Source organism: Melospiza georgiana, chromosome 4 (genome assembly GCF_028018845.1).
Source record: "Melospiza georgiana isolate bMelGeo1 chromosome 4, bMelGeo1.pri, whole genome shotgun sequence".
In the NCBI taxonomy this organism is placed as follows: domain Eukaryota; kingdom Metazoa; phylum Chordata; class Aves; order Passeriformes; family Passerellidae; genus Melospiza; species Melospiza georgiana.
The window spans coordinates 11,757,039-11,780,559 of record NC_080433.1 but is presented as its reverse complement, the minus strand read 5'-3'; the positions used below and the strand labels follow the sequence as shown (position 1 = coordinate 11,780,559).

Genomic DNA, 23,521 nt, shown 5'->3' with positions numbered 1-23,521 from the left:
TGTCTGCGCGGATAAGAGATGACCATAATTTGGGTCATACCATGCAGGATTCTTGGAGAAAAACTGCTGATGTGCTGTCTGCAAGAATCTGAAACCTTAATTCTGTATTTTAATATAAGCCTGGATTTGTCTGTTTTGTTGTTTTGGTATGGGGTTTTTTTGTTTGTTTGTTGGGTTTTTTTAATGCTAGGAAGTAAATGTAGTCTTAGTCTAGCCGTAGACAATAATACTTTAATGAGCTTTTTCAGATGGACTGATAATTTTTTTTTCCTTCCAGTTGCAGCATCTCCTGTACATGGTCCTGGAATGAATCTCTCCCACTCAGCATCATCACTGAGCTTGCAGCAAGCTTTCTCTGAGATGGGGCACGCTCAGATGTCAGAAGGACCTAGCACAGCTCCTCCAGTGTTCAATCAAACAATACCACCATTTCCACCTGCACTTTCTACCATGGCAGGCAGTGGTGCAACTCCTGCATCCGTGGCTACTTCTTCAGTATCTGTTTCCTCCAGCACTGGTGTTTCTCTTCCAGGATCTGTTACTTTGCCTTCAGAAAGTGCAGCTGTTGGAGTTGCACCAAGCACAAGCGTGCCAAGCTCTACTTCTCCACCTCCAGCCTCACAATCTGCACAGCAGTCAACCGGTGTCACTTCCAGCGTGAGCGCCCCTGCTTCTTTCTCCTTATCTGCCACATCCCAGCCTGCTCAGCCAGTGACTGCAGACATTGCTGCCAGTGCCAGCACACCATCATCTTCAGCACTGCCACCTGCCCAGGTTCCTGGGGTCACTGCTCTCGGTGCTGCTGCACCAGCTGTGACATCTCAATCTACTCCTCAGACTGTGAGTAGTATGGCAGCAGCACAGACATCTGTTGCCCTATCTGTGGCTCAGAACGTGGCTTTGCAGCTTCCCCAGCTCGGCAGCAGTGGCTCAGTGTCCAGTCTGGCAGAAACAACAGTCGTAAGTGCTCCACAGTCACTGCCTGAGAGCGGGCACTCTCTGGACAAGTCGCATTCCTGCAGTGCAGCTGGCTTATCTCTCCCCATTGGTGCACCTTTATCATCCTCAATAGCATCAAGCATATGTGGATCAGTCTCTCAGCCAGTGATCCATCCCTTACTTGTTCCATCAGGAATTACATCAACACCTGTCCTACCCCAGATTTCAGGTGCAACACCCATGTTGCCCCAGGTTCCCTTACCTGGTGTCTTGCCACAACCAGTCACTAACTTGCCTGCAGTACAGCAGACTTTGATCCACAGCCAGCCTCAACCAGCTCCATTGCCCAACCAGCCTCATGTTCACTGTCTGGAGGCTGATGCTGATGCTCAGTCTAAAGCTCCTGGTATTGATGATATCAAGACCCTGGAAGAAAAGCTGCGATCTCTGTTCAGCGAGCACGGCAGCGTGGGAACGGTGCATCCGTCAGTGTCTCTGGACACCTCTCTGGTAATGGAAACCACAGTTGTTCCTGGCATCCCAACCACTGCTGTTGCACCAAGCAAACCCCTGACATCCATTAGCACTTGTATACCTCCAAGCAGTTTGCCTCTTGGACCAACTGGCTTGCCAGTGCTGACTCCAGTTGCCACTCCTGGGCAGGTGATCACCCCGGTGAGCTACATCTCTGCCTCGAGCAGCGTGGCCCCAGCAGCAGTGAAAGCAGGGACCTCTCCTTCCAAGCCCCCCCTCAGCAGGGTACCGGTAAGAGATGCAGCATCAGTGTCCATGGTCAGCTCTTGCTGGAACACCTTCTTGGGCAGCATCCTTTTTGTAAAGCAAAATAGTTATTCAGGAAGAAATTTCTTCATTTAATGCAGTATTGCAGGTTTATTCTCTGATTGTTTTTATGTGTCCCAAGAGGTGTTCTGTTTTGTCCCTAATGGGTAAAAAAAGTTCAGTTCTCTTATGCTTCTGAGAGATGTCTCTTATGTCACTGTTAGTTTTTTTTCTTAAACTATAAAGAGTGAGGCAACTGTGGTTTGCTTTTTGTGTTTGTTTAGTTTTTTTTATTGATACTGATTTTTTAAAAAAGAATTTGGATGTCTTGCTTTAAATAGCTTTTTACCTTGTACTTGACCACTAGGCTGAGGTGGTTGGCTGTATATTTCACAAAGTGGTGGATTTGAGATGGAGGAATTTTGCTTCCTGTCATAAACCTGTTCCTTGCAGTCAAGGGTGAACCTGACTGGAAGGGTTCGGGTTTTTTTAAGTTCTCTGCTACTTATTTGATACCTGGATACTGTTTTCTTTTTAAATGTTAGATTTATGAGAGGAGGATTTTGAGAAATTTAGAAGATACCTGAAAACAAACTCTTTTTTTTTTGTTTACTGACTCATGTTCTACAAGCAAAACACTCTTTCACAAAGAAATAATGACTCACAGTAACAACTTGAAAGGTGCTGTGGATGTTGTTACCTGCTCACCAACCAGATATACCAATGCGTGACATTTTCTTTTACATGTCTGCCTGTGTGGGGACACAGCACTTTTCAGTATTTTAAATATTTTGGTAGTCCTTTCCTTAAATGGAAATAAATTGAAGAAACTTTCAGGTATTTAACAAACCAAAAACTTTAATATTCTCTTCTTTTTGTTTCTGTCAAGTTTTTTTGTGCTCATCAACACTTTGTGTTGGCTGTCTTTAACCAGCCTTGCTGTGAACCAGTTTCAGGCCAGTTCAGGCTGAGCCAATGCTCTCAGCATCTCCATTCATTAGTAGTCTTTCCCATGTACTCTTTGTTGTCAAAGACAGTAGAAAATCTCTGCTATGGAAGAGTGGGAATATGTGCCAGAAAAGTTGATAATGAAATCTAGACACAAAGACATCCATTAATATTTCAGTGAAATTGAAAACTGGAAAAGAAATACTGGAAAAATGGAAACTGGTATTTTTTCAGCAACAGTCAGAGCAGTTAGAAATTTGCTAATTGCAAACCTGTAGTTACAGAGACTTGGGTTTAAATGTAATAAATGTTATAGGGGATTGATTGTCAGTTGTAGAAATCCTACCTCCTCTTTGAAGTTTTCCTTTATAAATTAGTTTTTTTACAAGGTTTAATTTTAGTTTCACTTTGTGCTGTTGCTGAGCATTAAGGAGCTTATTGCTTGAGTCTTCTGGGGTTTGCTAGACTCTGTGTCTGTGTATTCATTTTGTTTATGGCCAGACAGTTAAATGTGTTTCAGCTTGTCTTAGCAATGTATTTAAAGTATGTTTTGCCTCTTATTGATAAACTAAATGATGAAGTTACTACACCTTAAAAATTCATCATGCCTCAGAACAGGTAACAGCCTCACACGTGTTCCTGCTGCACAGAGAAGTTGAGCTAACACAACTCAGCCAGTTCCTGCTGAAGTGTTATTGGCAGGATAGATAACTCTGGGGAGAGCATCTTCACTGGGCAGCTGCTCCTGCAATTTAAAGCTTTACTTTGAGCTATGGTGACACACTGCAGGCCAGAACTGGTTCTGGAGCAGGCTGTGGCCTGTGCCCCTGTCCTGCAGAGCTCACGGCCCTACAGGGGCACTGTGCTGTAACTCATGGGCTGTGTGTGTGCTCAGACTTCATGGGCACTGTCAAACCTCAAGATGACAGCTGAGAATAAAAACTGCAAATTGTGCAATGGGTTGCCTAATTCCTAGAACTTGCCACTTCCCTAACAATGGAAATGACTAACTGGAATGTGCTGTCTGACCTGGTGAGGAGGCTTTGATGACTCCTTCTAACCCCTCTCTAACCTCCTCTGCATAACCTGGATACTTCCCCCTACCCAGTTGCATGGCCTAATCACCTTCTGTGGGTCATCAACACCTTTTAGGCTCAAAAAGAAGTGATGGATCAAAATACTGGTGTGAAAGCTCTACAAATCTGTTTCTCAACAAGTGGAGACATCCTCAGGCACTGACAGTTCCTGTTCTCAAGTCAGGTTGCTTGGAACAATTTGCTGGAAGCATGCAGCTTGCAGTTTCTAATGGACAGTTAACATAGAGCTATTGTAAGGAGACTGAGTACATTCTTGCACCATTTCAGAAATTAAGCTTCTTGGATTAATTATTTTAGCATTTCTTCCAGACTTGAAAATAATATCCCCAAGATACTTTGTTTCTGGATACTCCAGTTTGTTTAAACTGGTAATTGTGGCTGCTCAGGGATAATCTGGATTATAAAATAAAAACACATCAAACTTTCCCCAATTTGGTTGTAAAAGTCCCTAAAGACTCTATGCTAACTGTCCAGGAAGGAATTCTCTACAAAAAAAGAAAGTTAAGGCTCCTGTTGTATGACATGAGTGACTGTAGCTGGTACCTGATGCTGCTGTTGTTCCATGTCTGACGGACGCGCGTTTCCTCTCCGTTGTCCATAGGTGCTCCCAGTAGGTTCTGACCTCCCGGCTGGCACTCCATCCAGTGAGCAGCTGCCTCCTTTGCCAGGACCTTCACTAACTCAGGTGCTACACAACTTGGCAGATTCTATCTGCTTCTTTTCCCTTCAGAGAGCATGTTTCAATTAAACCCTCCGTTGCATGTTATTAATGTTCTTGGTTTTCTTCTCTTTTGACTGAGTAACCCCTTTTGTGTAGCTGTAGCAGTAGCCTGAGTGGCTTCAGCACTGGCTGTGAGTGACCTTTTCTAGTGGAAGGTGTCCCTGCCCATGGCAGGGCATTGGAACTGGATGGTCTTTAAAGTCCTTTCCATCCCAAACCATTCTGTGGTTCTCGCCCTTTGGGGTGCTGTACCCAGTGCCTAATCAGGCTTAGGGGTTTTAGTGTGTTAATCTGAACATGAATTTTTTTTTTTTTTAATATAATGCAGTGGAGTGTGTGCATAAAACTTGAACCTGTTTTATTCTTGAAAAGAGTATAGTAGCAAAATAATACGAAAAATTATATATTGCCTTGAAATGTTTATAAAAATGTAAAATTGCCTTTGTGAATTCCTTATGAGGTTTTGGGGTTTAGTTTCTTTTGATGATTGCTGTTTTGTGTTGGTTTGGTTTTGGGTTTTTTTTGTTTTGTTTATTTTGTGATTATTACTGCATTCTGATTTCACTAGACTTTAAAATTTTCAAAAGGTATTTGAAGTTCTTTATCATAATCACGACTTGAAATGCAGCAGTGGCTTCCCCTGCTTAGCTTCTGTCCTTGGATGCAATAGTTAGCTGGGATATCTTGTGTTTAAATGGTGGTGCCAAGCAATAGAACAAGAGGTTATTGGCAGAAACTGATGCACAGAAGCTCCACCTAAACATGAGGAAGAACTTCTTTGCTGTGCAGGTGACCAAGCCCTGGAACAGTTTGTCCAGAGAGGGTGTGGACAAAAGGGTATCTCCTTTTTTGGAGATAGCCAGGAACCAGCTGGATGCAATCCTGTGCCATGTGCTCTGGGCTGGCCCTGCTTGAGCAGGGAGGTGGGAGCAGGTGACCCACTGTGATCCCTTCCAGCCTGACCCTAGTCTGTGATTCTGTGTGGTTTGTACAACTAAGGCACATGGCATCTGAAATTGGAAGAAAAAAAGCTTCTTCAGCTGAAATATTTTCTAAAAGTAGCTCGTTTTTACATCTTGATCTTAGAACTATAAGCCATATTCCTGCCCTGTGAGTAGCAAGGCATCTTCTTCCTCCAAACTGAGGAAGAAAAAACCACTTTTTTTCCCCCAACTTCAGAGGCAGAAGCTATTTTTTCTTTTTTAGTTAGTTCTTTCTGAAGCATGGTTTTACTGAAGACTAGAATAACTTGGTGATAATTGTTACCTGCACTCTTCCCATGGTCAGGTATCAGATGGATCAGGAGACAGCTAGTGAAAATCAGTCCTATGGAGTTCATAGTCCTTTTCATTGCTGGAAACTCAGTATATTAGTAGTATTTTCCCCTAACCTCAAAAGCATTTGTAGCCACTTCTATGACTCAAGCCACAGTACCACTGCAAAAGGCTGCTTCCTGTTTGTCATAGGTATTTCTGGCAGGATCTGTAGCATGGAAGAGTCACAAATATAGATCCCTTGCTTCTTGTCCTTTGCAAACAAGTTAGTGAATTTCACTTCTCATTTGAACTCAGAAGGATTGTCTAGGAGTGAAACAAAATTGGAGGAAACCAACTGAATCAAATCTAATTGACTGTTCAGAGCATTTGCTGCTATCACATAATACTATCTGGAAAATTACTGGCTTGTCTTAAAGTAGACAGGCTTGCCTTCTGGGCTGCTTCTGTCACTAGTAGGTGATTACACAACTTTTCCCCTTTCCTTAGTAGCACACTTGTAATTTGCAGACAGAATACACGTCATCTCAAGACCAGTTTTGAACAGTCTGTTCTATACTCTTAAATACCTGTTCTATTTATTCCTTAATTGCTTTTTAAAGTGTATTTAGATTAATCTCTCAAGCTTCATTTTGGTCCCCTTGTTCCATAAGGAAATCTTTTATTTCCTGATCATTCTGGTGGCCATTTGTTTACTTGAAGCAAATATCTTCTTGAGAGCATAAGTGATGAGAATTTTTTAGTATTTCAGGTAACATGTCCCCTCTATTTTACAGTGTTGGATTAAATTACCTCACTTGTCACTAAGCAGTTGGGTTTCTAAATGGAGCCATGCAAGTCTGCATCTTCTGCCTTTTTTTTTTTTTTTTTTTTTTTTTTTTTACAATGGAATTGATACAGGCTTTATGGTTCCTAGGGTTTTGGTTTTGTTTTGAAATCCACATGTCAGGAAGAATGTTATCCTGGCAACCTTTTGAAAGCATCTTTGTGCTATTATGTACCTCTAACTTTGAGTGGAAAGTAGTATTATTTTTATGTTGTCATGATCCCTGCTTCAGTTTTAAAAACAGATACAGCTTTTCTTTTTGTACTTGGGAAAGATTAATGATGTTCAAGTGTGGATGAAAATTTCTTTTCTGTAGGGTCAGAATTGCAGCTTAATGATATCTGACAATACATTCTTCTTTCAGTGTATCTTATGGGCATGGCCCTCATTTAGTCATTTTGAGACTTTGGGACTTTTTTATCTTCAAGATATTTTTAGGTAAAATATTCTTCTCTTCCTTTCTCCAATCCAATTGGCCAAGTTTAAAAACATCTTGTATTCTAACTGAAATAGCTGGGCCAAGTTTAAAAACATCTTGTATTCTAACTGAAATAGCTGAAATCTAAGTAATAAGCATACTTGAGAGATTCTGCCCCTCTCCATCCTTTCCAAGTCAATCCATCTATATAGCCTCTCTGAGGGAACTTGAGGGTTTTTTCTTGGTTCATTGGTTTTGAGTGGTATTGTAGAGTTTATTTTTCTTTAAGTTCCAGTTAATTTTTGTGTTTTGTTGTTTTTAAACAAGTACGTTGCATGAGTTGTTTCCAGTCTTACCATGCTATACATGTTAAATCTAAATGTGTAGGAGGGAAGCTAGACAGAAATATGGAAGCTGCATTGAGTGCTTTAAATTTTAGTATTGAATATATCTGTTTCTCAACAATGCTTTTGTTTTTCCTGAGCTGGGACACTGTTTTACTCTTTTCTTTCTCAGTCCCAACAGCCACTGGAAGATCTGGATGCTCAGCTGAGAAGAACCCTTAGTCCAGAGACTGTGCCAGTGACATCTGCTCCTGCCTGTGTATGTTTGCAATGTTGGCAGTTTGGTAGTCTTGGAAAACCTCAGTGTTTTTCCAAAGTCATACTCTTAGGTCACTGCCTTTAATATCACTACACCAGTATTTAGACCTTTAAAAATAAAAATTCAGAGTCATCTTCCAGTTTGTGGGACTGAGTCAACCAAAATCGGGAAAGTCTGTATATTGCAATAGATTATGTAATTTCCTGAGGCTGTTTTTTGGTATTAGTTGTTATTCCAACTTTCCTGGTGATGTCACCAAACTAGAAATGGATGTGACAGTGGAATAAAGGGAAAGAGAACTAAAAAGCAATATGTGATATGTCAGTCTTAATTTGGGAGGGCTGTTTCAAGTGTGGATCTGAAATTTTAAAAGCCTCTGTTAAAGAGCTTTGGATACTGAATGCAGACAATGACTGACAATACAAGTGGCTATTTATGCATTATTTCTGCAGAGGCCAAGGGGTGGTCTGCTCACAGCCTCAGGGTTATAAGGCCTGTAAAATCTCTTGTCTTGCATTTGTCATTTCATGTATCATACTTTGTTGGAAGCAAAAAAATTATGTAATATGCAGTATGTTGGATTTGTTGGCATTCAATGAAAACTACTAAGTTTTTAATTTAATTAATTAATTTAATTAAGTTTTTAATTTTAATTTATTTTCTTTTCCTCCTTGAACCTGCAGTCTGTGCCCTCAGTAGCATCAACAGTGGTTACTGGGCCGGTGTCCACAGCAACACAGAGTCTGAAGGATGGTAAGACAGCCATGATTACTTTAGGTGATTCCTCAGCATGGAGATAGAAATCAAATTGGAACAGAATAACCACTTGGAAGGTTACAGCCTTTTCTACTGAGTTATGGAATGGCAGTTCCTTCAGGGCATTTTATTAGTTTTTAGTAGCCAGACTGAAGTTTTCCCCTGTGGGCCATGAGGAGGGGGACTGATAGATACTTGTGTATTGTAGTGACTCATTTAAGAGTTAAAGCTTTCCAAAATGGTAAATTAAGAGTCAAAAAGAATCTCTACTCTGCTGCTATGGTACAGTATCAGGACTTGAAGGAACTGTTTTCTGTCATGTGCTATGTTCCTGGCAACAGCAGTAGGACCCATTACACTGTGTTCTGCATGTAGGATACCTCTCCCTTACCCTAAGGGTGTTTCATTTCTGTTTCAACAGAGAAGCCAAGCTTAAACTAGTAAAAATTTAAGTAAGGTAGTAAGAGACCCAGACTTCTTTCTGCTTTAGAACAACTGAAGGTTGGCTGGATGATCACCAGTTAAAGTCTGGATGATCAATGATTTTCAAATCTGTATGGATTGAGTTACTGGGGGGGAATACGAACACTTGAAAAATAATCTGAGATTTTCCTATCATTATTCATCTATTTGTTTTCATTTTTTAAATACTCTATTTTTAAAAGAAGCTGTTAATATGGTGCTGAAATTTTTTCTTGAGCTGTCTAGTAAACACATTTAACATGTGTGGGCTTCTGAAGTTGAATAACAAACCTTCAGAAGCCAATAAAACTGTGAAGGAAAATAAATTATATACTCTAATTTTGGGACATTGGTGAACTATAATGTGGAATGCATTAGTCTGCTATAGAATTAGTTGGGTTTTGTCTTTTAAATTTAGAAGGTAAAGGTAAACATACTGGGAAGTTGCTTAATAAACAGAGCAAGCTGTCCAATAGAACTGATTTAAAAATAGAATGTTATTTCTCAGCTTTGTAACTTTATACTGCCAGTGCACAGAGCAACAAAATTAGGAGCTGACACCTAAAAATCCAACTTGGAGAGCTTCAGATAGACGACTTTGAGTAAATGTGGCTTATAGCATTTCTTCATCTTGCCCCTTTTTGGTGAATAATTTGTCTCCAGTGTTGTGAAATTTAGGTAGTCACTCTGGGTATTGAATCAAAATAAGTTTTGTCTTTCATAAAGCTCTATTTTTATTAGTTGTCTATTTCACATCTCTGAGATGAGTGTGCTTCTTTTTGTTGCCTGAAAGTGTAGTTTTGCCAAATACACTGTGCAGGGAAGGTTTGTAGAAAAATGCTTCGACTTAACAATAATTAACATTTTAATGTGGTGCTTTGAGTCTAGAAGCCTCTTTGGAGTTAACAGCTACTTGAATTTGAAGTACATAAAAAGAAATGGTTGGAGTTGAAATAATTTGTTGCTCATTGTTGTTTTAAACCCATTTTCCTTTTCCTCAGCTTTGGCAGCAGGTGATGGAGACAGCAGTGCTGTGGGTGCTGCAGGAGGAGCCAGTGTGCTGAAGATGGGGCGGTTTCAGGTACCAGCTGCTAAACTCACTTGGCTCTTGGTGCAGCTTCTTTGGGTGCTTCCTGGCAGTGCCAGCTCAGTGTGCCATGTGCAGGACTTTGCTGTCCTCGTAGAGATTGTGAAAGCAGGTCTGCAGATGCTGTTTCCATTCAGGGCAGAGATTGCACAGTCTGTGCAGGCCTAGAGTTGTGAACATGGGGTTTCATCAGGTGTTGGCCTTGGTCTTTAATGTTGGGCTGCTCTTTCACTATCAGGGCTGGGATGTTCACTGTATTCTGTCCTGCTGGTGAAGGAGGCCCCATCTGAGGCTGCTGTTTCTTGGAGTTAATCCTCCAGATTACAAGAAGTGCTGCTTTGTGTGGCAGTGTTTTGCCTGGTGGGAAGCAGTGGCTTGCTTTGTGGCATACCTAGGAAATGAGTTATTTTCCCCTCTCAGATGCATCTTACCATTAAGGGAAATAAAAGCAGCACGTTAAGGAAAAACTAAGGAAGTCTGCATGATTACATTTCTATTATAGGTCTCGGTGGCAGTGGATGATGTGCTAAAAGAGGGTGACAAACCTGACACGAAGCCAGTGCAATTTGAAACCACCTCCAGTGATTCTTCAAGCCTTTCTGGCAGTAGCCCAGAGAGCACGCTGGTGAAGCAGGCTGGGAAGAGCGGGGCTGTGGCTGCCACCCCCTTGGATGTGGTGGATGGCATTCCTGGGGCAGCTCCCGCTCTGGCAGATGCTGCTCAGGCCACCAAGGTTGGGCGCTTCCAGGTGACCACGGCCACGGATCAAGTGGGGCGCTTCTCCGTGTCCAAGGCTCGGGATGAGGTCAGCTGTGCTGAGAAAGAGCCAGTGACTCTTCCTCTCTCTGTGGGCTTGGAACAAGTTGCTTCTTCAGCTGCAGCTCCGAAGAAAGAGTTGGAGTCCAGGCAGTCCCCACAAATGAATGGTCCATCCTCTGATCCGGAGGTCGCTTTCCTCAGTGGCATGGCTAAGGATTTGGATGATGGCTCAGGGAGCCCAGATTCTGTCCAGCACCTGGGATCAAAGATCAGCCTCCCTGTTCAGAGCCTTAGCAACTCCTTCAACTCCTCCTACATGAGCAGTGACAATGAGTCGGATATTGAAGATGAAGACTTGAAGTTGGAACTCCGTCGGTTGCGGGAGAAGTAAGGGTGGTTTTTCTTTGGGTGGTTGTAATGGTTGGATGGAAGTAAGGCTTCTCCTTTGGGTGGCTGTGTATGGAATAGATGTAACAGCATTAATATGAATTTCACCTGTTCTTCCCTTACCCTTTGCTAAGTGTCAGGAGCCGTTGTCAGCATTTATGTGGGAAGCAAGATTCTTCAGTGGGAAAGCAGTATAAATTATAACAAAAGAGCCCACTTGTTTATTGGGCTGAATTTTCTACCCTGTAACCTTATTGTGTGTAGATTGCCAGCTCTACTATGGATAAGACTGTAGATCTAAGAAAGATTTGCATATCACTGGAGTTAGTGGGGAAAACCTAGTGTTGTTTGAAAATGACACACAAGTCTCTGCATTTCTGGCATTTCTAATGGTTCTTTTCCTGAAGAGACCTTGTTGGCTCAGAAGAAGAATTTAGAAGTGAAGCAATGTGACCTACTAATTTATTTATACTGAAAGTTGTACTATTTCTTAGAGTAGCTGGCAGTTTTAAATCCTGTGTATGCAACTGCTCTGAAACAAATTGTAAGGCAATACTAGTGTAGAAGTCTCCAAGGCCATATGTTTGAGAAAATGAGTAATCTAGCTATTCCTGTAGCATTTGAATGCTTTTTTTGTACTTCTGTTTATTCTGGTTTTGTGATTGCAATGTTGGGAACATAGTTTTGGAATTCTAGCCAGGGCTAGAGCACACTGGAAAATGGCAAGTGTTCTGTGGTTATTATTTAGTGGAAAAGATTTATTTACTTCTTTCTTAAATATTTGAGAGTTTGACCAAAGAAGCAGCTCTGGCTCGACTGGAGGGGAGGAATTGTTTGCAGCTCTGTGTATACATAGAATTCCTGTAAATCCCACTGTTTTGTAACTTGTTAGGCACCTTAAAGAGATCCAGGAGCTGCAGAGCCGCCAGAAGCAGGAGATTGAGTCACTCTATGTGAAGCTGGGCAAGGCTCCACCTGCAGTCATTATTCCCCCAGCTGCACCCCTGTCAGGAAGGAGGAGACGACCGACGAAAGGAAAAGGCAGCAAGTCCAGTCGAAGCAGCTCCCAGGGACATAAAAGCCCTCAGCTCTCAGGTGAGGCTTCCTTCAATATTGTTAGCAGATAAAACAGACCAAGTACCATCTCTCATTCTCATCCTGTCTGTCTTTGTCTTTTCTTTTGAGGAAAGTGCGTGTGTGTCCGTGTAACAGTTCCTCCCTGAGTTTCTTTTATAATTTTTGAAATTACTTTTGCTGTTTGGTAGTCTTGCTTGAGACTTTTTCAGTCCACTGAAAGAGCAGTTTTAAAGTTGTGGTTTGTGTTTTTTTTATATCAGTCATTGGGCTCTGACTAGGAAGAAAAGTGTAAATTTACAGGATGGCAGAAAAGTTTGGTTTTTAAAGATAAACTGTGCTTGTTCCCTCCTGAAACTGATTTTGCAGAATGGGTCTGGTCTCTTTAGTCATCTGCAGAGAATTTTTTTCTAATTTAGTACCACTTAAGCATGATATTACTGGTGTCCTTACACTGCAGCAGCTCCCAGTGGATGTGAGTTAATATAGTGGTGTTTTTTCATGGAATTGAAGATTGGTTGTACTTAAAAATGGAGAACCAGTTTCAATTGTCAAGGCTTCCTTTCTTACTAAGACCATTTTTCTGATAAACAGAACTCAGGAACTAGTTCTGTTTACTGCTTGGGTGATGTGGGTGACAGATACTCTCTGGGTAATTGGAGATTACAGGATTACAGATTACAGATTGCAGGAGCAGTGTTGGAGGGCCAGCAGTGCCAGCAGAAATATTTGATACCACTTCTTGCGTATTCACTTTGGTAATTCCACGTCATGCTGAGATTTCTGTATCCACTCACCCTGCTCATTTCTGCTTTGCTGTGTGATAGAGAAGCTCTGTGAGCACATAAACCACAACAGAGTTGTCTTAAAACTGGGGAATTTTTCTCATCTCACTGCTTTCTCAGGAATTGGAGTAGTTCTCTCCCCCTGCCTCTCCTTCTCTTGCCTGGATTGTCATGCTTGATCAGGTTCAAAAATATATGCAAACCAAAACTTTTTGCCTTCCTTCTTCCTCTAGGCAACCTGTCAGCTCAAAGTGCACCATCAGTCTTGCCCCCTCAGCAGACCCTTCATCCTCCTGGCAGTGTGCCAGAGACTGGGCAGAACCATTTGTTACAGCCCCTGAAACCTTCACCTTCCAGTGAAAATCTCTACTCTGCCTTCACCAGTGACGGTGCCCTCTCGGTACCGAGCCTCTCGGCGCCAGGCCAAGGTAAGACTCCAATTGCAATTGGTGTCATTAGCAGTGAAATTTAATTGTAGACTTTATGATACTTGATTTTTAATTCCTGGAGTAAAGTGGCTCTGGGGTCCCCAGCTTGTGTTGGAGGCTGATAAGGATGTTGTTGGCAAGTTGGTTTGTAGCTTCTCACTCAGGTGAAGTGTGAGGTGGTTGAAGGTCTGAAAGCCCAAGGACAGCACAAGGGAGTGCAGTGGGGTTGTGACAGCAGCCAATTCTGCTGACCTGGGAAAGGTGTTGGCTCAGAGACCAATGAGACTGGGGGGTTGGAAATCAGACCAAGGAAGGGGCAGGACAGGCTTGAAGTTAACAGATAACTGAAATGGTTGGAGTTTGCAAAGACTCAGAGTCATAGTCCTTTTAGACTTCCTAGCTGGTTTGGCTGTTGCTGTCAATGGAGTTTTTAACAGTAAAAGGTAAAAAAAGGCTCATGTTCTTTAATTGTGCGTTATCCTGGAAAGAAGAGTCAGTGTAGGAGCATGAAATGGTGGGAGTAGTAAATTGGTCATGTAGTCAGGTTTCTCAGGTAGCGGGTAGCTTGTTAATTAGTATGTTATCAGATAATTTCTCAGGCACAGCTCTGATTTATTCAGTAAAGGAGGGGTTTTTTTTCTTGTCATTAGGGGATGATTCCTTTACTTATCTGAACTTAGCTGTTGTAGGTTTTTTTTCCCCTCTGCACATCTTTTTGAAAAGCTTTGCCATAGACAGTTTGAATACATCAATTCTAATGTGTGTTTTTGCTGAAACTGAAGAAGTGCATACAGAAAATGGAAACAGACTTTAAGGAAGAAGTTTTTATAGAGTTTTTTATTAGGAAATATTTCAGGCCTTTTGGAGCTACTTGAATCATCTCCTTACATCCAGAGTTGTGCAGTACCATTTAAAAATTGGGGACTTTTGCCAGGATTTGGCTTTCCTATAGATTGCAAGTTTAGAGTTGGGTTATGTCCTGGAGAGTAGCAGTGCAGCCCTGGCCTAGTGTCTGGAGGTGCTGGAGGGAGTCTCTTCACTCCGTATATTGTCTCTGTACTCCTTGGTCTGCACTTTGAGACTTATTCTTGTGTGTCGTGATTGCATTTCATCCTTCCAACTTCAAGTTGCTAACATCTTGTAGTGGTGTTGTGTCTCCTCTCCTCTCCTTTCTCTGTTCTCCCTGTTCTTGTTTTCTCACAGGCTGTGCGAAGTTTAACTGTGCATCTGAGAGAGTGACCTTCAAGCCTGGTGGCAGGAGGACCCGATTTCTGAGTACGCCCTGCTTGGCTCTTTGTGTGTAACACCTTTACTCCTTCCTTGTCTGGTTTTTGTTTTGTCTTTTTGGTTTTTGTTTCTGCTGCTTGGATCTGTTTCATGCAGCCCATCTTCATCTGCCACCTTGTATTCCCTCCCATCCCATGGCTCAGCTCAGCTGCTCTTAGCACACCTTTGGAAGTTTGGGTTCTCATGTTTGGTGTTCTCTGCTGTTAAACTCACTATAGCAAGCACTGATTTTCTCTAAACCTTGAGAGGAAACTTTCAGGACAGGTCAGTGAAACGACACAAACTGGGGAGACTTAGCAAGGCCCATTGGTAATTTTGCTTCAGCAAAATTAAATGACGTGAGACTTGTAGGGGGAATAATCTTTGTAGTGGAAGATGGAGGAAGATTTGTTTTCCAGGTTATCCCTTAGCTGGACAGTTCAGCAGTGGTGGGGGGAGTGTTGCCCTCCCTGGCAGTGTGCTTGCAGCACAAGCTGGATGTGTGTCCCCAGAGCTGGTGGCAGTGCAGAGCTTTGATGCCACCTGTAGGCAGCTTGCAGTGATGACTTGTGTTCATTACCAGATGGCTGGCTAAAGATCCAAGTGTTAGAGGAGTTTTAAAATAATTAGAGAATAACTCCAGGCAAACTCAAAAGAACCTTACCTACTAATGGGCTCAGGTTTAGAAGTTTTTCCTGTGAGTTGGAGATAAATTAAATGTAAAACAAGTAGCATTAAAAATGGGTAAATAGACATTTCTAGACATCCTGTCAGCCCTCACAAGCTAGCTTGCAGCTCTTTTCAGAATCCTCTCATTTGTACTTACATTAGTCCAGACTTACAAGAGAGCCTCAAACTTCTGATGTGGCTGAAATAACAAAATGCTTGAGCCAAGGCTGCTGGTGTGATGCTTTTTATTGGGAGTGCTGCAATATCTCCTATGCTGGACCCTTTAAATGTCCTACCTTTGTTTCCCACCCTCTGGAATGACTCGGTGTGAGGAAGTTTGGGGTGCTGTCAGGAGCCCCCTGGCTGCTGCACTGCATGGCAGTACCACACATCTGCATCCTGTGTCTTGCTGTGCTTGGCAGGGCTGTGTGTGGGAGCTGGGCCTGCCCTTCTGCAGAGACAGCTGCAATGAACAGCCCCATCCTCTGAGAAAGGAAAGGGAAAACCTCTTCCTGGCTGTTCAGTTTTGCACTAACTAACCCACTTCACTGGGTTTCGGATCTAAGCACTGAAATGATTTAATTTTTCAAATTTAGCAACTTTAAATGTTTTTGCTGTGTATATTAAAGTGCAAATGTGCACTGACATCTGCACTATCCAGATTTAACGTTCCTTTCTTGGAAGAAGTTAAATTCTTACCAAAGCTAACTTAAAATTCTTTTTTGGGGGAAGGGAACATGAAGAACAGCCAGTCTGTTTCTAGAATTGACATTGAACTGAATAAATGAGAGTATAATTTACTTCCAAGGCCTAGGCTTGCTGTAAATTGGCTCTCATCTGGCTATAAGAGTCCTTTGGCATGTGTGTCTCGTGCTTCTGGGACTGATGCTAAGGGAAGCAGATTCCTTTTGAAAAGGGTGTTGTAGCTGTCCTGTAAAAGCAGGTAGTACTTGGCATGGCTCAGCTTGGCCTGGCCCCTGGCTGGCTGCAGGCTGCTTGCTTCCTGGAGCCCTGTCCTTGAGGTGCTGTTGCTGCCGTGGAGAGTGACAGCTGGAGAAGATACTGGCTTGGAATCAGTGCTGTTGAGGAAACAGTGCAGTGATTGATGCTTTTAACTGTGCAGCTGGAGAAACAGAGTGGTACAGCTTGGCAGGGAATGCCTGAACTGTTTTCACACATCTGAGAAAAGAGGGTGACAAACTAAAAGCACTTGACCTATCAAATAAATCTGTTGCTGGTTGAAATTTGATAGTTGTAAAATGCTTCCTACGTCCTGGCAAAAATTGAGTATGTCCTTGCTTTTCCTTCTGTGATAACAGCCACAGTTGTGACTGTTTGTTTGATAACAGTTGTGACCTCTGTGTCTCCTGCCATTCTTCACAATGGTTTGGGAATTAGGAAGAATCAATGTAGGAGGCTGGGCCTCTTCTCTTTGTGATTAAACTGTCACACGAGTCTTTGGGTTTGTCTGGAACGTCCCAGTAGTGACTGTTAAAGCCCTGCTGTGCTGTGTCCTCTGTTTCTCACCAAGCTATTTGTAATGTTTCCTGATACTAAACATTTCTCACTGTTTCTCTTATCTTTAACAAATTACTCTCTCTTTGTGCTTCAGGGAAGATGGTGAAAAAAGTCTGTCCTTGCAACCAGCTCTGTAGTAATTATCTTATTTCTGTTATCTCCAATTCCTGATTGTAAATCTATTCATCAGCTTTTCCTGGTCACTGAAGCCTTATGTCCCTGACTCTGTCTCCAGCACAGCATCTGTCTGTCTGTGTTATGCCCTCTAATGTGTGCTCTGTCCTTAGAATATTGGCTAGGCTGGTGCTGCCCTTGCAGCCAGGTGGAGGCAGGCAGAGCCTCCCCTTCCCTGTGGAGCTCTGCTCTCACTGGTGACAGTGACATCAGGGTCAGTTGCTCATTGTAACCTGCTGGAGCTGTACTCAGAGCAGCTGCTTGGGTTGGGATTTGATGGGGCTTATCACCTCAGTGATGGATCCAATTGCAGACACCCCTCCAATGTTTTAAATCCTCAGAGAAAGCCATCAGAGATCTCCAGTGTGTCTCCCAAAGCAAGAGATGTTCAGAAAAGCCTGTGTGTGCACATGTCATTTAAGACTGTTCTAAAGGTGTCATTTGACTGTGGTTTATGGGGAAAAAATCCAAGAGCAGAATGAAGGCATTGTAGGTAGTGGGCTGGAGAGAGAGAGCCTGTTTCACTTGAGATGCCTCATGTCAGAGCAGAACTGGGGATGGCTGCTGTGACCGAGCAGGAATGTGGGGGTTGTTTCCATGAATGCCACAAGTTGAAGCACTTGCTTTTCAGCCTCTTCTGGATGGCACTTTCTGCAGGCACTGAGTGTCAGAGCTCAAATGTAAAATTCCTGACAAGTCAGTTTTAAATGAACCTTAGGTGAGAGCTCTGCTGGAGGCCATTGTGTCTTTGACTTGAGACTGGAGCTCTCTGACAAAGCCACTCTGGGAGACAAAGCTCTGGCAGCCTTTGTCACCCTGAACCAATCTAGTTCTTTGGAAAACTCTTGAATTCCCCTAAGGGATCTTTCATCTCTTCAGCTGAAAGTGCTGTAGTCTATGCCTTGATTGACTTTCCCCCTTCTGTAAGCTGAGGAAACTCTGGTGTAGGTCCAGGATCCAGAGTACCTGGTGATTAAAGTGGAAATGTGAAATGGCACAAGTGGATTCTGGCCATCCTGAAGAGGATGAGAGCAAGTGTGTCAATTCCTGCATGCACCTCATGGTGGAATGTGGTTATTACTGGTTTTGGCAGTGTTCCCCCTCCCACAAGTAACCTCTTCCTTGCTTTTGCCTCATTTGTATTTAACTTTACCTTTCACATCATTGTTCTTATCAAATGATTGTATCCAGAGCCCTTCCCACACGGTGCATGCCTGAGGTTCTTGTTATTTCACAGCACTTTCCTTGCAGCACCCAGTGTGTCCCTGCTCCTCTCACTCCCTGCTCAGGGAACCTTTCTCCTCCCTTGCCCTGTGTTCTTGCATGTCTGCCCCCACTAACAACTCCTGTGGGCACCAGCCCAGGAGCCACTTCCATGCTTGAGCTGGTGGGATCAGTGTCCTTCCCTCCTCAGCACTACTAGAGGCAGTAACACTTTATTTGTCCTGCATAGTAAGAATGTCACCTTCCTAATCCACTCCTCAGTACGAAACATTCCTGCAGGGCTTTGGAACCAGTTCTTTCTTTGATACAGTGGTGGCAAGGAATGTGGCTGATGGCCAGGGAAAGTGGGACAGATGAAGGAACTGCCAGGCAAGAGACAGGGATTCTGTCATTGGGCCTTTGTAGTAGAGATGTGATGTTCATTGCTGGCATTGCTGTGATCCCCCTCAATGGCTTCCCTTCAGAAATGCCTGCCATAAACTCAGGTGTTCATGGATTTCCCAGGTGCAGTCTCCTCAGGGAGCAAGTAGAAATATTTGAGGAACTTGAGGAATAGGTGAGGGTGAGTGCAAGCAGTGCTGTCTTTAGCCCTGCTGATGCTGATTTTGTTGCTGGGTCTGCTGTAGTGATAAACTGGCACTTGCACAGCTGTGAATGAGGATACTTTGCAGTACTGCTGGGAATTTAGGATCCTAGGTAATACACCACTTCTTTGCTTTGTGTTATGAGCTCTGCCTTTTAAAAACCTAGATTGGAGTGTAGTTACTTCTTTATATAAAGAGTGGCATAGGAAAGCTATGCAAAACAAACCTTGTAGGTTGGTTTTCCCCCCCACAGGATAATGTTCAGCAAGCTTTCTAGCAGAACTGAAACCTGGCATTTACCTGAAGGGGTTTTGTGTTCTTGCAGTGAAAAGAGAAACCTGTCAGCTTGTCTGAGGAATACCCTCACTTCTGCCTTCTTTAAGCTGTATTAGTTGTTTGGACCTCAAATGCTTATTCTTCTGACTTAGGAAATCTGAACATAATGGCAAAAAAATGCTTTTAGAGGCAAAAAGCAAACTTTAATGCATTGCAGAACTTTCCTGCAGATCCTGGCTGTTTGGTGGATGAAGACAGTCCCATTTGGTTATCCTCAAGAACATAAGTATGGCAGCTGTGGGAAACAGCAGTTGCTGTTTGGCTGTTTTCTTTTTTTTTTTTTTGTAAACTGGGTGAATTTTTCTCTTCATTTCACAAAGTGGAGATAATTTGCTACAGAGCAGCTGGTGATGCTGATTTTACTGCTCCTTATTCAGCATCCAGCATTGTCCTCCAAGATGGAACTGACCTGTACCAGTAGTGGCTGCTGCTGGTTAGAAGGTGTAGGATGAGAGAGCGACGTGCCTGTACCATCACTCAGTGCTGAAATCTAATGTACTTTTTCTCCTACAAACACCTGTAGGCTGCTGCCACTCCCCTCTTAGGATGACCACTTGCAGCCCTTCTTGCAAAGTAAACCCATCTGTGAAACACTCTGAGAAAATTCCTGTAGGAGTCCTTGCAGTTCCCACTTCAGTGTGTCCTGGAATTGAAGCTCAGAATTAATTTGCATGGCATTTTAACTCCTGGTGTGCCATTACCACAGCTGCTGAATGCACTAGAGGCAGGCCGGCGCCGAGCCCAGTGTGATGGCTGTGTTTGTGTTTGTAGGGACCAGCAGCACCAACACCGTGGGGGCTGCAGTGAACAGCCAGGCTCCCCAGAGCCAGCCCACGGCCATCGCCTCCAGCCGCAAGGGCACCTTCACCGACGACCTGCACAAGCTGGTGGACAACTGGGCCCGCGACGCCATGAACCTCTCTGGCAAGAAAGTTGGCAAAGGGCACAGCAACTACGAGGTGAGCTGGGACCCTGAGGGGTGTGGTGGGGGTCCTTCTGTCTCCCTGGGGTTTCAAACATAGCTGGGACAGCAACAACAGCCCTATTCAGCAACAACCAAACTGCCTTAACCCTGTGCCTATGCCTGGGGGCCCGATCCACGCTATTTGCGGCCACATGCGCTCTTACCCAAAACGACATCAAAAAAATCATTGCCTTCTCCACTTCAAACCAACTAGGACTAATAATAGCCACTGCTGGCTGGCTCTTCTTGTGGAGGATGTACTGCCTGCTCTGGCAGGGAAGGGGAAATCTCAAGGGGAGGGTCATGACCTGCCCTCTGAATACCCATTGTAGACCAAGGGGTGGACTGATGGTTTTTAAAGTTCCACAGTTAAAAGTTCTCTTGGTTGTTGGATTGCCTTTCAGGGCCCTGGAATGGCAAGGAAGTTCTCGGCACCAGGTCAGCTCTGTATCTCTATGACATCTTCCCTGGGTGCTACACCCATCCCTGCAGCATCAGCTACCTCTTTAGGTCCCTTCAGCAAGGCCATGTGCCCCCCGCAGCAGTACGGTTACCCGGCAGCGTCCTTCCCCCCGCCCTGGAGCGGGCCGGGGGCGCCGGCGCCGCCGCAGCTCGGCCAGTTCCAGCCCGTGGGGGCCACGTCTTTGCAAAGCTTCAACATCAGCAACTTGCAAAAGTCTGTCAGCAACCCTCCAGGCTCCAACCTGCGGACCACTTAGCCGTGCCCAGAGACCCTGCTGGCTACACCTCGGGACAGGACATGGGGAGGGAGATGGGGCCCTGTATCACTACTAGTGCTGCAATGAACTGGTAGCTTGCCAGACTGGGAATGAATTTCTCTTTTCCAACCATTGCTGTCGACTCTCTGTAGCGGGAGTTTCCCCACACACTTGGAAGGGGGAGGAGGATGATCGGCATCCTTGTGATGGGACGGTGCTTTCCACCGAGGGGGGCTGCTCTTGCGTGCCACGAGGGCTGGGAGCAGAAGCCAGGGGGTCAGTCCATACAGTCTTGCTGTTAAATATTTCTGGTTGGAGGCTGAATCCACACGTGTGGAGGTGGGAGAGCTGAACCCTAGCATGAGGCTTTAGCATGCTTCTCGCCTCTTCCTGAAGAACCAAGATCCAGAAAAAGCTGTCCAAATTCCCCTCCTCTCCCTCTTCCCAGTCAATAGAATCTGGCTCTGAAATGTGCCAGATGTGGGCACACGAATGGACTTGTGGTGCAGCCCGTGCTTGATAGGTCATTACTGCTTTAAGTAAGATATTAACAGCTTTGACTGCAGCATTAGAGCAATTTAAATTGTTAAAAAAAATTTTTAAAGTTCCCTGCGGACATGTACTTACCATCAGTTTTGATGTGGAAACACTGTGATTATATAAATGTTGTTGGACAACAGTAGTTTAAAAATGAGTGGAATATAGAGGGTTAAAAAAGTTAAAAAGAAAAAATGGGAAAAAAAGCTAGCTATATCCTTATACTTATTGGAGACACTTTAACTTTTTCCTTTGTATTTTCATTGTATTAGATAAATAAATGTGAATGTAAAATTGTATAAATTAATGTACTTGAATACTTGTCTGTTCTCCCAGTATGCTTGCTGGATATTTTAGTGCCTTGGACTTCTCTTGCTTCTGCAGTTTAGCGTCGTCTTCCCAGCAGAGCCCAGGCGGGCAGAGGGCCAGGTGAGGGCAGGATGTGTGTGCCCAGCGCCCGGGACGTTGGAGCAGGAGCGCGCGAGGAAGGGAGGTCACCGAGGCCGCGGGGCCGAGCAGTTCTGTGTGGGGAAACACTGATCCAGGTGGGCAGAGCTGAAGGTGAGGGGTGACAGGGGCCAGGTGGGCTGGGACGGAGGGATGCAGGTGAGGCTACAACGAGACTTAACCAATATTGGCTCTGGAGGCAGGAGGGCTGGGTCAGGAGCGGAGAGAGGATGGGGAGAACGTGTATCTTTGGGAAAGGCCCAACTTAAGATGCAGTTTGACTCCAGCTGTGAAGTGGAAAAGGTGTTTGGTCAGGATGTGACTTGAGGGAGAGGTGCCATTGCTCGTTGGCTTGGGCTTGTCTGCTGGGATTGCTTTTCTTACCTTTTTTTTTGGTAAAATTCATTTAAGCCAGGAACAGACTGTCCTGGTGCAACGTCCATTGCCGGCAATGGATGTACTTGAAGCAGCCGGCATCAAGAAGTTTCCTCTGTCTTACTTGGAGGATTTACAATTTTGTTCACTCTTAACAAATTTCAAGCTGGTACCAGGACTGTCACTGTCTGTCACTTGTCACCTCTTAGTACCTGTACTGTATCTTCTGCTTTGGTCATTCTCCCTTTTTGCATTTAAGAAATACTGGTTTCCTCTTCAAAGTCAAAATAATACCAGCCAGTATTTATGTAGTGCTGCGAGAAGCTGTGATGGATGAGGGTGTGGCTTCCTGGTGCTTGGCAGGATGTCACCGGTGTCCTGGAGGCTGCTGCATCACAGGGCTGTTATTGTCCACGTTTGTTTTAATCTCTGTTCCCTGCTGGGGCCTTAGTGGGGAGTTTTGGTGTCTGCAGCTGTTCTCATGCTGTTGTTTTCACAAAGAAACGTGCGGGATGCTTTTGGTCCCTGTCCCCTGTTCAGCAGCAGGGTGGGCACAGGCTGAGAGGGACAGGGGAGGCTCCGGGGGAGCAGGAGAGCAGCGGCCCCGGGGCTGAGGCCAGGTGGGAACCCCTGAGAGGATGGATGCAGGGGGAGGCTCCTGAGCACACCCAGGGAAGCAGGACCGGGACAGAGCTGAGGCAGTAATGAGACAAGGGCAACACTCGTGGCAGAGGAACTGGTCAGCTGGATGCAGCACATGGTTATTTAAATTTGATCTAATAAGTTTGAGGTCGTTTTTTCACTTAATGTTATGCAAGAACTGGTTTTATTTACCATTGATTTTTTTTCTCCCTCCCTCTCCTCCTGTGGATGAATAACTGAAGTCTAGAGGAATAAACTAATGCTACTGAACTGTTAAATTATTTTGTTTAATATTACACTTTGAGTATCTTTTTCCACATAAAATCTGTTTCTGAATTACAAGCGTTTTCTTTACATTATTTAACAATGTACACTGTAAAAAAATAAAAATAAAAAAAATAAAATTAATTGAAACTTTGGGCTTCCCTGGCCGTAGTTAGTTGTGTTTTGCACTGAACCCTTCTCCTATGACTGTGCCCCGTGCTGCAGTTTGTTACGTTTGTAGAATATTGAATGAAGCCATTCAAATAAACCAAACCTGCTTTGGTTGAGCTGTGGGTTTCCTTGTGGAACATCAGGTTCCAGCCCATCTGTCCTGGTCCTGCAGTGATGGAACTGTTACCCAATTTACCAGTTTGTCACAGGAAATACAAGAAACCCAATTTAATGAAAACTTTAACTGCTCAAAAGCAGTGACCAGCCTTTGGCCTTGAACAGGGTAC

General features: G+C 43.9%; 1 protein-coding gene across 12 annotated transcripts in view; it reads left to right on the top strand.

Annotated features, from left to right (window-relative positions):
• WNK1 (WNK lysine deficient protein kinase 1) overlaps positions 1-23,285 on the top strand; it is a 97,690-nt gene extending 74,405 nt beyond the window's left edge. The window contains exons 21-32 of one of the 12 annotated variants that reach the window (XM_058023480.1): positions 278-1,449; positions 4,366-4,449; positions 7,520-7,606; positions 8,290-8,359; positions 9,826-9,905; positions 10,414-11,057; positions 11,950-12,152; positions 13,150-13,344; positions 14,548-14,640; positions 16,892-16,933; positions 19,887-20,074; positions 20,484-23,285. In XM_058023480.1, coding sequence (XP_057879463.1) covers positions 278-1,449; positions 4,366-4,449; positions 7,520-7,606; positions 8,290-8,359; positions 9,826-9,905; positions 10,414-11,057; positions 11,950-12,152; positions 13,150-13,344; positions 14,548-14,640; positions 16,892-16,933; positions 19,887-20,074; positions 20,484-20,798 — 3,173 coding nt within the window. In that variant the 3' untranslated portion in view covers positions 20,799-23,285. Of the gene's footprint in view, positions 1-277; positions 1,705-4,365; positions 4,450-7,519; positions 7,607-8,289; positions 8,360-9,825; positions 9,906-10,413; positions 11,058-11,949; positions 12,153-13,149; positions 13,345-14,547; positions 14,641-16,891; positions 16,934-19,886; positions 20,075-20,483 lie in introns of all 12 variants that reach the window. The other 11 variants (XM_058023475.1, XM_058023474.1, XM_058023482.1 and 8 more) reach the window with 11 other exon arrangements.
• The last annotated feature ends 236 nt before the right edge of the window (positions 23,286-23,521 follow it).